At 53.6% G+C, this 13,788-nt stretch overlaps 1 protein-coding gene across 1 annotated transcript in view; it reads left to right on the top strand.

The window, feature by feature from the left end:
- The window catches only part of SHANK2 (SH3 and multiple ankyrin repeat domains 2), a 480,608-nt gene that overhangs the window by 54,037 nt on the left and 412,783 nt on the right, over positions 1–13,788 (top strand). The window contains exon 3 of the mRNA XM_035013495.1: positions 30–243. Within this exon, the coding sequence (XP_034869386.1) occupies positions 37–243 (207 nt within the window). The 5' untranslated portion in view covers positions 30–36. The remainder of the gene's footprint in view (positions 1–29; positions 244–13,788) is intronic.

Raw genomic sequence — 13,788 nt, 5'->3', positions numbered from 1 at the left:
GTTCCTCCCCCTGCTCCTTCCACACGTAGGGCAGCCATGCCGCACAGCCCGACCTCCAGCGAGGACGAGATGGCCCAGAGCTTCTCCGACTACTCCGTGGGGTCAGAGTCGGACAGCTCGAAAGAAGAAACCATCTACGACACCATCCGGGCCACGGCGGAGAAGCCCAGCGCCGCCAGGACGGAGGAGAGCCAGGGCAACACGCTGGTGATCCGCATCCTCATCCAGGACCTGCAGCAGACGGTAGGCCCCGTTCGCTCACTTCTGCTCAGTGCCCAGCGTGGCTTGGGCTCGAGGATGCCTGTGGTCTCCTTCTGCACGGCCTGTCCTGGTGGCGTCCCGCACGTCGTGCGCCTGCCCTGCCCTGCCCTCCTCCCCATCAGCTGTGCCTTTGTCTGCCTCATCGCATGCAACTGGTGCCGCGGTCCACGTACTGAGCGTGTATTATGTGCCGGGCAGAGGCCAGGCCTCGAGGGCACAGGGACCAGCCTCGGGGAGGAGATGCCCACAGTGGACGCATTAGTAGGTGGGGCCTCGGCACCCAGGCGGGCTCTGCCTCTTCCCTGCTGCTCTGGGCTCGGTGGTACAGGGAGCCCGTGTCCCACACTCTTCCCCATTTGCTGAGTTTCGTGAGCTCTGTCTGGCCTGGCCTTGCCCGTGCTGCCCACCGCTGACTCCCAGTCGTCTCTCAAGGCTTGGGCCCCATGTCGTTTCCTGTGTTGGCCCCTGGTAGCCCTCGGGGCTTCTCATTGCCCACGGCCCTGGTGTGTGTCCTGCTACGTGCTTGCTTGGTGTCTGTGGGCCCTCGCTGGTGGTGCCGGCCGCTCCGTGTTTCTGGGAAAACTTCCCCTCCGCAGATGCCGTTGGCCCCTTGTTTCTGGGAGCTTTTCTCACCCGCTGCTCCTTCTTCCGGCTTGTGGGTTGGGGTCTCTGTTTCAGGGACAGCGGCCTCGCACCCTTGGGCTTCTCCGTATCTGCCTTCATCCCCGGCGCCTCTCCTCCTAGTCCTCTGTGATGTTCTCGAACATTTTTTTTTTTTTATTTTATTATGTTATGTTAGTCACCATACAATACATCATTAGTTTTTGACGTAGTGATCCACGATCCATTGTTTTCGTATAACACCCAGTGCTCCATGCAGTACGTGCCCTCCTTAATACCCATCACTGGGCTAACCAATCCCCCCTCCCCCCTAGAACCCTGTTTGTTTCTCAGGTCCATAGTCTCTCATGGTTCATCTCTCCCTCCAATTCCCCCCCCCATTTTTCCCTTCTTTCTCCTAATGTCCTCCATGTTATTCCTTATGTTCCACAAATAAGTGAAACCATATGATAAATGACTTTCTCTGCTTGACTTATTTCGCTTAGCATAATCCCCTCCAGTCCCATCCATGTTGATGTAAAAGTTGGGTATTCATCCTTTCTGATGGCTGAGTAATATTCCATTGTATATAAGGACCACATCTTCTTTATCCATTCATCTGTTGAAGGGCATCTCAGCACTTTCCACAGTCTGGCTATTGCGGACATTGCTGCTATGAACATTGGGGTGCATATGGCCCTTCTTTTCACTACATCTGTGTCTTTGGGGTAAATACCCAGGAGTGCAATTGCTGGGTCATAGGGTAGCTCTATTTTTAAATTTTTGAGGCACCTCCACACTGTTTTCCAAAGTGTCTGCACCAACTTGCATTCCCACCAACAGTGTAAGAGGGTTCCCCTTTCTCCACAACCTCTCCAACATTTGTTGTTTCTTTCCCTGTCCATTTTGGCCATTCTAACTGCATTTCTTTATGGTGTGTTCACGTGGACCCATCCTGCTCTGTCCCTTGTAATTCCTGCTGGATTGTGGTTGAGATTCAGGCTTTCTGTTTGATTTCCAGCCTTGTGCTAACTCGTCTTGAAAATTATTCTCCCTTCCTTCTTCCTCCCCTGCCCTCCCCTGCCCTCCCCTCCCCTCCCCTCTCTTTTTTACTAGGTTTTGTGGCTGCTTCTTTTCCTCTTGTAGATCTTCCTTCTTTTACCCGGGGGTGCATCCTCTCCGGATGAATGCGTGTCTGGTTTCCGCCTCTCTTCTCCTCCCGTAGCACATCTTCATCATTTCTGGGCTGTTTCTGGCTGACTCGGGCAGCTGTCAGCGACGTGCTTTCTGTCTGTTGCTCTGACCATGTGTGGGCACGCTCTCCTCATCTCCCTCCTGCACCGACGCTGAGCGTCCCGCAGATACAGTCCCTCTGCGGGAAACCCCGGGTCCCGGATTGGCGCCAGTGCGTCCTTTGGGAACTTCCCGCTTGCTTTCCGGGGGCCGGATGCAGATTAAGGTCCTCATGTGTGTTACTTCTGAGTTCGTGGAACAGCCCGAGCTGGGCAGCACTTGGGAGCGTTGTCATTCTGGGTGTCGTATCACAGAGTGGCCCAGCATGTAACCAGCACTGGACGAGGAGATGGAACATCACCCACCCTCAAAGGCCCCACCGATGCCCTCCCAGTCCCGGTGGACCGGTGAGAAGCAGGTGGCCTGGGATACACGGCCCAGAGCCTCCAAACCCGCCAGAAGCTGGTGTTGGATGTGCTCACTCGCTGCCTGATGAGTTTCTGCAGCTCGTTGTTACCGGAGAACGTGGCCGTGGGCAGCCTTGCAGAAGGCACGGCACGGGGTTGGGTGCATCCAAGATGGCTTGGAGCGCCCCCCCCCCCCACTGTCCGCCGTGTGTTTGGGGAACGGCACGAAAGGTCTCGAGCCTGGGGCCCACCTGCAGGCGTGAAGTGAGCAAGTGCAGGCTGGGCGCACAGCCAGGACCAGGGGACAGCAAGTGCCCGCTGAGCGTCTCTTACCTTCATCGGTCTCCTTGGTCAGAGCGGGCACTGCCCACCTGGGGGACACTCACCAGTGACAACGGAGAGAGAGGCCGTTTTGCCATCGTGGCTGTTGCGATGCCCCATGGGTGCGAGTAAGGGCGTGGGATGTGGGAGAAGTCACCACGACGCGGGGTCTCGTGGGTATAGGGTAGCGGGAGCTGGCCTGGAAGCCCGTGGCCCACTCTTCCTGGCGGGGGGCATGGTGGGTTCTGTCCAGAGGCCGGGAATGATGGAGAGACACCTGCTCTCCAGGCCCACAGCCATGAAGGTCTGCCAGGGGTTTGGTCTCTACTCCCAGGAGCATAATTGTTTCCGGAATCTTCTAAAGATCACCTGCCTTCACTTTGTTGAGACAAACAAAGCCCCTGGAGGCTGAGACCGGCACTCCCACAGGCATGAACCCCGGCAACAAAGCAGCCGTTGTCCCTGCGTGCAGGTCCTTGCCACATTGAGTCCTGGAGCCGGGGACATGAGACGGACCCTGGAATCCCACCCAGAGTTCCCGTGGGAGCTGCTGTGCCAGTCTGTCACCCCTGTGTCCGCCCGCTCAACGGGGAGGTGGTGTCTCAAGGAGCCAGGTGGCTATCCCTCTGCTGTCCCCGGCGTGTCCCCTTCCTCCCCCTCCCAGGTGCAGTCTGGACCTGTCTCTCCTTTAAGTGACTACTGCCCAGTCTCACACCTCCAGTGGGAGGAAGTTTTCCACCTCTGAGCCAGAGTATCTGGCAGGGCTCCTCGAAGCCTGAGGAGCAGAGTCCTTCCCGGTCGGGGTTCACAGGGCCGTGCAGGGGACGGCACAGTGAGGGGGGCTCTGGATCGCCACACACGCACGGAGGGCTCAGTGTGGGGTCGAGTGCAGACCGGCCAGCAAACCGGGCCTTTTAAGTGAATGGCAAGTGCGAAGATCAATACAAACGACTGTTCTTCTGTTATTTATAGTTTTGAGGGAAGTGGGGACAGAGCTGGCCCTGAGCGCACGGCAGTCCGGTCTCTACCTCGCCCCGCGTGGCCCATCCCAGGGAGGGCGGGAGGAGCCCGTGACGGGGCCTCCTTGGGAGCACAGAGCGCCAGCCCCAGTGCCCACCCCCCACCCAGGGCTTGGCTCCGAGTCGCTCGGTGGCAGCCACCATCCCCCGTGTCCATCACATCCACCACGACCCGTCTGGACGGGTCCCCGGAGGTGCAGGGACTGGCCACCTCCTGGCAGGTGCTTCGGGAGAATGAGTCTCTCCTCCTTTGCTTTACCGATGCTTCCATTTATTGTGTATCTTCAGCTTTGATATTTCATTTAGGAAGAAGCATCTGAGCTGTGATCCTGATCCCCTCAAAGACGATTTATTGCCGTTCATCCATCCTCTCTCCTCTCTCTCTCTCGCTCGCGCACACACGCTCAAACTCCTCCCCCAAAGCAGCGGCCTGCCGCGTCCCTGCTGTGCCCGCCTCCCCGCCGCTCACGTCCGCTGATGGGGACGCTCCGCCATCTATCACTTGCTTACAAATGGACTGTCAGACATGCTTGGTTTCCAAGTGACCTTGGCCTTCCACTTATCATTGAGGATCAAACTAGAAAGCCAGTGGCACAGACGTCCCACCTCCTCCTCCCCCAGGTTTTAACCCCTTCCTCACCTTTCTCCCAGACACGGCACTGTATTTGGTCTTATCTGAGGTCTGCGGCTTTGAATGTTGGGACTTCTTCACCTGTCTTGGCCATCTCTGAGCCCCTCTCCTCATTTGGTAGCTGAGAATCAAGCCCCTACTGCCCCCTATTGGCCTCTCCTTCTACAGAGACTGTCCGTCATGAGAGAAGGTTCTGGAAGGCCTGGGCAGGAATGGCGTTCTGCCTTGAAAAGCTCCATTTGAGCACATTGGTGGGTACACGCTAACTCCTTACTCTTGACCCCTCAGGAGGTGAGCACTCTGTGTCTTCTTGTAGGAGTTCATGAGGTCCAGGCTTCTGGGAACAAGTCACTTCCCGGCTCCCCTCCACGAGGGTTTGTCTTAGGACCATCTTTCCAGAGGGTCTGTGGGTCGGGTATCCCCCTGCCTTGCTCTCCATGGCGTCCTGGCCCTGGGTGGCTGAGCGGCGTGGGGGCTGCTCTGGGGGAGGTGCGGGCGGGCCATGCCTGGCTCCCTGGCCCCACTCTGCTAGGGGCTCGTCTCCCATCCAAACCAGAGTCCTTTTCCCAGAATCCCTCCTCTCCCCTGGGACTTCTCTGCCTTCTACTCACTTCTCAGGCGAAGCTCTGGAGTTCTAGGGCTCACTGATACTCACACGTGTCTGAGTGAGGGACGGCCATGGACACGGATGCATCTCCAGCTCTGACCTCCCATCCAGGGGACAGAGCTCACTCTCCCTTGACACCTGCTCAATGAAAACGCAACGTTGCCTGGATGGGATACCTGGATACCTGGACCCTCTCTTCCTCTCTCTGACCCCCACGTCTGGTCCCACTGCTGTTCCCTCTCTCAGCTAGTGGTTCGCTTAAAAAAAAACCAAACAACTTTATTGAGGTGTAATTTACAAGCCATAAAGTTCACTCATGTTAAGGATACCTATTCGGTGATTTTGAGTGAGTTTGCCGAGTTGTGCAGACATCACCCCATCTGGGTGTGGGATCTTCCATCACCACCTGCCTGCCCCTCATCCTCGCCCACTTCTAGCCCCTGACACCCACGAACCTGTTTCCTCTCTCTGTGGTCACCCTATTTTGGGCATTCCGTACCATTGGGGTCCTACAGGATGTGGCCTTGCGTGTCTTGCTTCTTTCACTCAGTGGAAGAGTTTTGAGGCTCACCCACCAGTGTTTTTATTGGCAAGGAGCACTTCGCTGATGGACCATATTTCGTTCATCCATTGGCCAGCGGATGGCCACTTGGGTTGTTTGCACATTTTGGCTGTGAGCCTCTGATTCTGTTGTCCGAGCCAGCACCCTGGGTTCACCCCGAGCATTTCATCTCCCCGGCCCTCTTGCCAGAGTCCACCGCCAGGTCCTGTCCTGCACCATCTGGACCCCTCGGACCTGGGCTCTCCTGTCCTTCTCTGTGACCAGGATGTGCATACTGCCATCCCCCCGCCGGACCAGGAGAATCCACACAGTGCCCCAGGCGGCTGCTTGCAGTGTAAACACAGTCCCACCACGTCCCGTCAACCTTCCCCAGGAGCTCCTACTGTTCCAAGGATAAAGATCCGATACTGACACGGTTCGCCTCCCCTGCCCCGCTGATCCCGCATGGGGTGTCCTCAGGGCCCTTGCTTCCCCTGCTCCGCCCCCCCCCACAAGGCCATGATTCTGCAGGTGCGCGCTCTGTGGCTGCGTGGCCAGCGTCTCTCCACCAGCGCTCCTGCTCTGTCTTGTGCACCCTTGTGCCCCCGCGGCTGGTGCATCTCAATGAACAATGTCTCATGAGAGAGTGAATGAAGTCATCTGCACCCTTGCCTCCGGCAGGTGAGGGGGTGACATCTGAGCAGTTCCCTAGATGATGAGAGGTTAGCGCAGTGAAGACCTTTGTGCAGAACCTCCCGGACACTGGGTCTGCAGGTGCAGCAAGCCTGGGTTGGAAGTGAACTCGGTGTGTCCATGCAGCAGAAGGAGGTGATGGGGCTGAGGCGGGGGCAGTGATCTTGCTGTGGAGAGGTTTGGTGCAGCGCGCATGACCTCGTTAATATTTGAGAAGGGGGATCTCGGCTTCTCTGGGGGTGGGGTCCGCGAGGAAGGAAGGAAGTAGAAGCCAGTGGGAGGCTCCTGCAGGCATCCAGGGTGGTGTGGCTCCTGATGACCGAGTCGATGAGATTGGAGCAGGTGTAGCTCTTGCATGAGTGTGCCCTGGCTGTTCGAAGGGTCCTTACTGGTGACTTGTGTCGGCATGTTGTTTTTTTAAGATTTTATGTATTTGTTTTAGAGAGAGAGACAGAGATAGTGAGAGAGAGCAAGTATGGGGAGGGGCAGAGGGAGAAGCAGGCTTCCCCGCTGAGCAGGGAGCCCGATGCAGGGCTCGATCCCAGGACCCCGGGATCATGACCTGAGCCGAAGGCAGACACTTTAACTGACTGAGCCACCCAGGCGCCACTTGCCTCGGCAAGTTCTCAAATGTGATGCCTGCATCTTGATAGTTTCTCAGCACAGGGGGGAAAAAAAAGATTTCTTTTAAAAATTGAGATATAATTTCCCTTCCATACAATTTGCAAATTAAAAGTGTACAATTCAATGGGTTTTAGTAAATTCACAGGTGAGTATGTGCATCACCACAATCTTAGAACATTCTCACCACCCCAGAAGGAAACCCCTGCCCATCAGAGGTCAGCCCCTGGGCCCTGCCCCCCAGCCCCTGGCAACCACTCACCTGCTTTCTGTCCCTATGGATCTGCCTTCTCTGGACATTCCCTATCAGTGGAATCATGCAGTATGTGGACTGGGAGACAGAGCCATGCATTCTTTGGTTGACTGCCTCCCCTGAGACCAACAGTTACCACATCGGTGCCTCGAATGCCATCGTTACACGGCCTCACACGTGTCCCAGGAGCCCGGGCAACTCAGACAGGAAAAACTCTTGCATCAGAAAATGTACCAGTCTTTCAGGCTGCCATTTTGTTTCTAGATCTTCCTGTCTCGGAATGTGCTCTTTCCTGCCGGCTTGTTCGCTACCAAAAGGAGACTGGTTTGGGATTTCAGGCTTACTTAGAAAATTACTTGTACGTGACCCTGACTTGAGCACATTTTCTGCCCTGAAAGAAAAGTCAAGAGGATCCAGTGGGCTGGAGGAGGTGATGGTGATAAAGCTCTTCCTTCAAGAATTTCGAGTCCCTGCAGTGTGGCCCAGGGTTGACTCCAGTCCTGCCAGGGAGGCCCCTAAGAGGCTGAGAAGTGCCTTACATCTTCATTTGATGCTGTTTATTTTTTTTAACATTAAGAAAATTAAAAATACAGGACAGGTCAGAATAATATCCTAAATACCAGTGTGTCTATTATGAATAATTGACAGTGTTAGCATTTTGTCACTTGTTTTTTTTAAGGGAGAGTATGTGCATGAGCAGGGGTGTGGGGGGAGACACAGAGGGAGAGGGAGAGAGAGAATCTTAAGCAGGCTCCACACCCAGTGCAGAGCCCAACGCAGGGCTCGATCTCACAACCTTTAGATCATGACCTGAGCCAAAATCCAGAGTCAGATGCTTACCCAACAGAACCACCCAGGTGCCCTGCATTTTGTCACTTTTTAAGACTAGGATTAAAATTTTCCTGCTAAAGTCAGAGTCTCCTTTGTCCTCATGCCTAGCCCCCTCTCCTCAGAGGCAAACACTGTCATGAATTCAGTGTGAATCCCTCTTGTCTCTCACTCTCTGTTTGTATCAGTGATCACTATATAGTGTTGTGTTACGTAAAAAAGAACATAGATACCTGGCATCATACTGGGCATGTCATTCATAACTTTTAACACCTGGTAGTATATATTTTTTTATAGATTTTATTTATTTATTTGACAGAGAGAGAGACAGTGAGAGAGGGAACACAAGCAGGGGGAGTGGAAGAGGGAGAAGCAGGCTTCCCGCCGAGCAGGGAGCCAGATGCGGGACTTGATCCCAGGACCCTGAGATCATGACCTGAGCCAAAGGCAGACGCTTAAGGACTGAGCCACCCAGGTGCCCCCTGGCAGTATATTTTTGAGACTTCTTTTCTTTAATATTATTCATTCACCAGTTATCCATTTATCCTTCTGTTCCTCCTTCCCTTCATCTGTCCACTCATCCATCATTCCTCCATCCATTTAGCCACCCGTCCATCCATCTATCCACCCATCCATCCATCCAACCCTCCCCTCCCTCCATCCATCCTTCCATCCATTCATCTATCTACCCATCCCTCCATTCCTCCATCCATCCATCCATCCATCCATCCATCCATCCCTCCCTCTCTCCCTCCATCTATCCATCCGTCCATCCACCCATCCTCCATCCATTCATCCATCCATCCACTCATCCATCTATCTACCCATCCATCCCTCCCTCCATCCATCCATCCCTCCATCCATCCATCCCTCCTTCCATCCGTCCATCCCTCCCTCCATCCATCCATTCATTCTTCCATCCATCCACCCACCCAGCCATCTATCTATCCATCCATCCATCCCTCTATCCATCTATCCACCCATCCATCTCTCCATCTCTCAATCTGTCCCTTCCTCCCTCCCTCCCTCCATTCATCGCTTTTGCGATACAGAAGCAGATGCTCTGGATCTTTGATCTCTAGCTTGAGTGACCCTGCTATGTCTTTGTAGTGCACATTTGGATCACTTTTTGGGGAGGATAGAAGGCATGGACTCTGGTTTTTCCTTGTGGTTTCATTAATTGGTTGCTAAGGCCAAAGAGAGCCCCTCTTGCCTGGCCCCCGACTTCCCTCTGCCTCCATTTTCTCTGTGATGTGGTGATGATAATCAACCTCCTTATCCTTAAATGGAGTGGTTTACACTTCACAGTTTTACTCAGGAAACTAGTGGGTTGTAAGTGGGTTTAAAATACAGGGGAAGGCCTAGGGGGAAGCCTCGATCATGTCGGTTATTATTCATCTCACATGGCTAAAGGCCGAGAGGGGCTTTATTTTCATTTGCATCATTAAAAAAACAAAAAACCCCTAAAAACCCTGTTTAACCAGCATCAGTTTTGTGTGTTGTAAGGATTCCGCACTGCATCTCCTGTTGGGTATTAGGTTAATGTTTTATATATGAGAGAGACCGGCCTGGCTTGCTTGGTCTCCGTAGCCCGTGTGACAAATGTCTGAGTTGCTGTGCCCTTCTGCTTAAGCCTCGACTTAATACCTACTTAAATCTCTCTGAGAAAATAACATTTGGGAGGTGGCTTTGGTCTGGAATTATTATACATTCTGTAAAAAAGCTTTGTAAATCCCGCATTGTGTTAAGAACATTGCGGCTCAAAGGCCACGCTGGTGAGAAGCAGATCTCTACTCCTTCCCTGGTGTCCCAGGCTGATAAGAATTACCCAGAAGGTGGCACTGCCAAGGCCCGAACTATCAATATTTAATTTTCTATGTTAAACCCAAGGATGCAGTGCTTCTTTTCCGGCACCTTCTGTGGTCGGAACTCTGTGACTCCTCCTCTTGGGTCTGACTCCTGCCCGCTCAGTTTTGACCTTTCTCTTCACACACTTCCTCGCTGGATGGATGGGGGATCGTACCCCACAGTGTCCATGCTGCATCTACCACCAGCCCCCTGCCTGTCTCCCGTCCACTTCTCGGCCCCTGCCTGCTGACCCATGGCTCTGTGTGAGCTGCTGGGACCCAGGGATCTGCAGCCCCACCTCTCACAGCTGTGTGAGTCTGGGAGCCCTTCTGAGCTTTCTTTGTTCCTCTTTGGGCTCAGGAGCGCTAATCCTAACCCCCAGGAGCACATGAGATGTGTTGGGGGTCAGGACCACATGATCCCTCTCCGCACCCCCCCCAAATGTCCTTTCCTCCACTCCACTTCCGGAGGACCCCCCCACCGACAACGTCTAGCCAAAGAGGAGAATTAACTCGCCTCCAAGGAGGGCACGAGTCACTGATGGATTCTGAGCCAGTGCCTCTGTGTCCTGTCCCCTTGACAATGGCGAAGACTGCCAGTTAGCCCCTTAAAAACGAGCCACCACATGTGGTTTTCCCACCACTTCAACAGAGCATCAGGTGGTGATGAGGCTCTTACTTTCAAACTCTTCAAGAGTTTGAAAACTCTTACTCTGATTGGAAATACGAGTCCACAGCCACTTTATCCTTCATTAGTGCTTAAATGTCCACAATCACCAGCGTGGCCCCTGGACTTCAGCATCCTCAGATCAGGTTGTCCTTCTCAGTCAAGGTCACCCAGCATTTCCTCTTCCCTAGAAATCCCTTGTTTTAAGCTTCATGTGTTAGCCGGGAGAACGTTTCCCTGTTTGCTGCCCCAGGTTCCAGCCTGAGAGGTCCTTGTCCACAGCAAAAAGCATCATTTCCTTTGGACGCTTACATTTGGAACCTACCAAGTCCCGGTTTGGGTTGCCTTGGTGTTGGCTACTTTTCGGAGGTGTGCAAACCTGCAGATTGTATGCAAACAGCTGTTAAAGGCCCAAACATGCCTGAATTCACCTTAAAATGGCTCCTGGCACATTCTGTTTATGATGGCTCTTTTAAAACGCATCATAAAAGGACTGATAATAACATAAAGTGTGACCCGGAGGAAGCTTTACATGTGAAACGCAGTCCTCTGCAATGACTGATGTGCTCAGAAGCTTGGGTTTCTTTTCAAACATCCTGAGTTCTTGCTGAATGCTGCTGGGATATTTATTCTCCCTGGGGTCTGTGTCTCCAGCTCTGGGTTCTGGAGCTGGTCCAGGGTGATGCAGGGAGTGTCCCCGTGGCACCACTACCCCCAAATGCCTAGGCAGCTCTCCCTCTGATTGTTTTTAACTTTTTCTGGGTGGAAGTCAAGGATTGAAGTGGCTTGAAGTCTCATCTGGGGAATGTGAGCGAGCAGATGTGTTGGAGATGGTAGGCCGAATGTTTCTGTGCAGTGCAGCCCTGCGTTGTTGATGGTTCTCTCCTTGGCCTCTGACCGTGCACTGTAACAATGCATATGTTATGCACTATGATATTTACCATTCTTTCAAGCTTTGTCTAGACGCTCCCGGACCCTCGTAAGGTCTCACAGAATGACCACTGCCATCACCCCCATTGTACAGGACCCAGAACAGATCTGGAGAGCGGTTTAGTCTCTTCCATAAAATTCTCTTGTCCTATTGTTGCAAATCAAAAACAGTCTTGTCCAGCTTCTGCCTCCTTCTGCCCTCGTAGGCCGACCACTTGGGCATTGGTGGGCACACGACCCCAGAGCACAAAGTTTTTGATCTTCTGTGGATCATGTGAGTTAGTTGACAACACAGATGTGGCCCACCCAGAGCATGTGGTGCTTAGTGTGAGGCAGAGACTGGGCCATGGTCACAGTGTTATGGGCTGAGTTGTCCCTCTACTCCAATCCCTGTGTAGAAGTTCTAACCCCTAGCACCTCAGGATGTGAGTATATTTGGAGGTGGGGGTCTTTAAAGAGATGATTAAGGTAAAATGAAGTTGCTCAGGTGGGACCTCATCCAATAGGAATGGTATCTTTTTTTTTTTTTTAAGACTTTTAATTTATTTTTTGAGAGAGCAAGAGAGAAAGAGAAAGCACGAGTAGGTGGAAGGGCAGAGGGAGAAGCAGACTCCCTGACCTAGCAGAGAGCCCGATGTGGGACCCCAGCCAAAGGCAGACATTTAACTGACTGAGCCACCCAGGTGCCCCAGGAATGGTGTCTTAAAAGGAGATCAGGACACAGACACACACAGAGGCCTGACCCCATGAAGACACAGGGAAAGGACAGCCTTCTACACACCAAGGAGAGAGGCCTCAGGAGGACCCAGCTCTGCCCATGGATGCATCTTGGACTTCCAGCCTCCAGGACTGGGAGACAATGAATGCCTGTGTTTTAAGCCCCCATCTGTGCTGTTTTCTTAAGACCGCCCTAGAAAATGGATATGCATGGTGTACATGGCAGACCCACACTGGGTGTCTGCCTTCACCTGTCTCTAAGGCCAGTGTTCTTTCCCTTGTGTCCTGGTATAATCGGTTGTTAGCCTCACATCTTGCAGAAAGGCTACAACTCGTTGACCAAGCCGGAGAGTAGGCTTCTCTCGCTGTCTTCCTTTTTGATTTGAGTTTGGCCATGAGCTTTACCAGTGGAGGGTGGAGTTTCATACGGGTTAACCACCCAGCCGACCAGAGCTTTGCCGCTGACAACTCTGCAAACATGGGCGCAGTCTGCCCTCTCTGGGTCTTTGCTGTATTCTAACAAGGTACCATATTCACAGTGCCCTGGGTGCAAAGTAAGCCCTCGGTCATGGCAGCTCCCACCGTCCTCATTGTGGTCCGGACCAGACCCTACTTCATGTTGGATTATGTCGCCTGGGAGTGTTCTGTTTCCAGAACGTTGTGTTCAGTCCAGTTCTGTCAGTATGTATGGAGCTTCAGGTGTGCCTGTGCCAAGAAATAGACACACACACACTCATGTTCTCATGTTGCAGCTCGTAGTGTGGAGTAGGGAGGACTGCTAATCAGCTGGGTGTTGGGTGGGGCCACGTGCATGGGGTGGGGCGGGCATCTTGGAGGAAGATGTGCATAGTTTCCCTGTGCTTGAATATGCCTCCCTGCAGGCAGTCGGCCTCTGTGGGCTGAGAAAACCTGAAGAGAGCTGGAGCTGGCTGAATGAACCCTAGGATCTTCCTGGGCAGATCCTTAAACCGAGGCTGATGTTGGTCACAGAGGCTGCTCTCACTGTTGGATTTTACAGGTCCTCCCCACCCCACCTCCATGAATGCACTGCTCGTCAGGAGCTAAGGGAGAAGCCGCTCTGATTGGGGTCTTGGAGGTGTCATTACATCCACTTGCAAGTTTTCTGTATCGTAAGCCACGCAGCTCAGCCCAGACACTTGGGGAGGTTTTTTCAGGTGGATCTGGATGTCACGGCGTTTGAGGTGTCGCACCAGGAGATCAAAGAGTGATGGTTACTGAAATGTCATAAGGCAGAGTACATGCTGGTCTGTCCCTCACGGCAAGATGGAGAGGCCGTGACCCACCGGCCGGACAGGAGGGAGCGGGGTCAGCCAACCCACAGGCCGGACAGGAGGGAGTGGGGCCAGCCGACCCACAGGCCGGACAGGAGGGAGGGGGGTCAGCCGATTGGCTTGGATTGTGCTCCATGGGCAGTCAGACCAGCTCCCTGGGTTCAGTTTAGGACACTCAGTGGTGAGCTCCACCTGGCAGGAGGCCAGAATGGGTCACTCCTGGGCCCGGCTGGGAAGAGTGAGTGTGATTCCAGCTGGCAGGTGAGGAGGGGAGGGGACGGTTGCTGGAGGCACAAGTGCACAGGGACATACCCAGCCTG

Source organism: Mirounga leonina, unplaced genomic scaffold (assembly GCF_011800145.1).
Source record: "Mirounga leonina isolate KUSES-001 unplaced genomic scaffold, KU_Mleo_1.0 Mir_166, whole genome shotgun sequence".
NCBI lineage: Eukaryota > Metazoa > Chordata > Mammalia > Carnivora > Phocidae > Mirounga > Mirounga leonina.
Note: the sequence above shows the minus strand (reverse complement) of the source record. Positions and strands in the feature narration are given on the sequence as shown.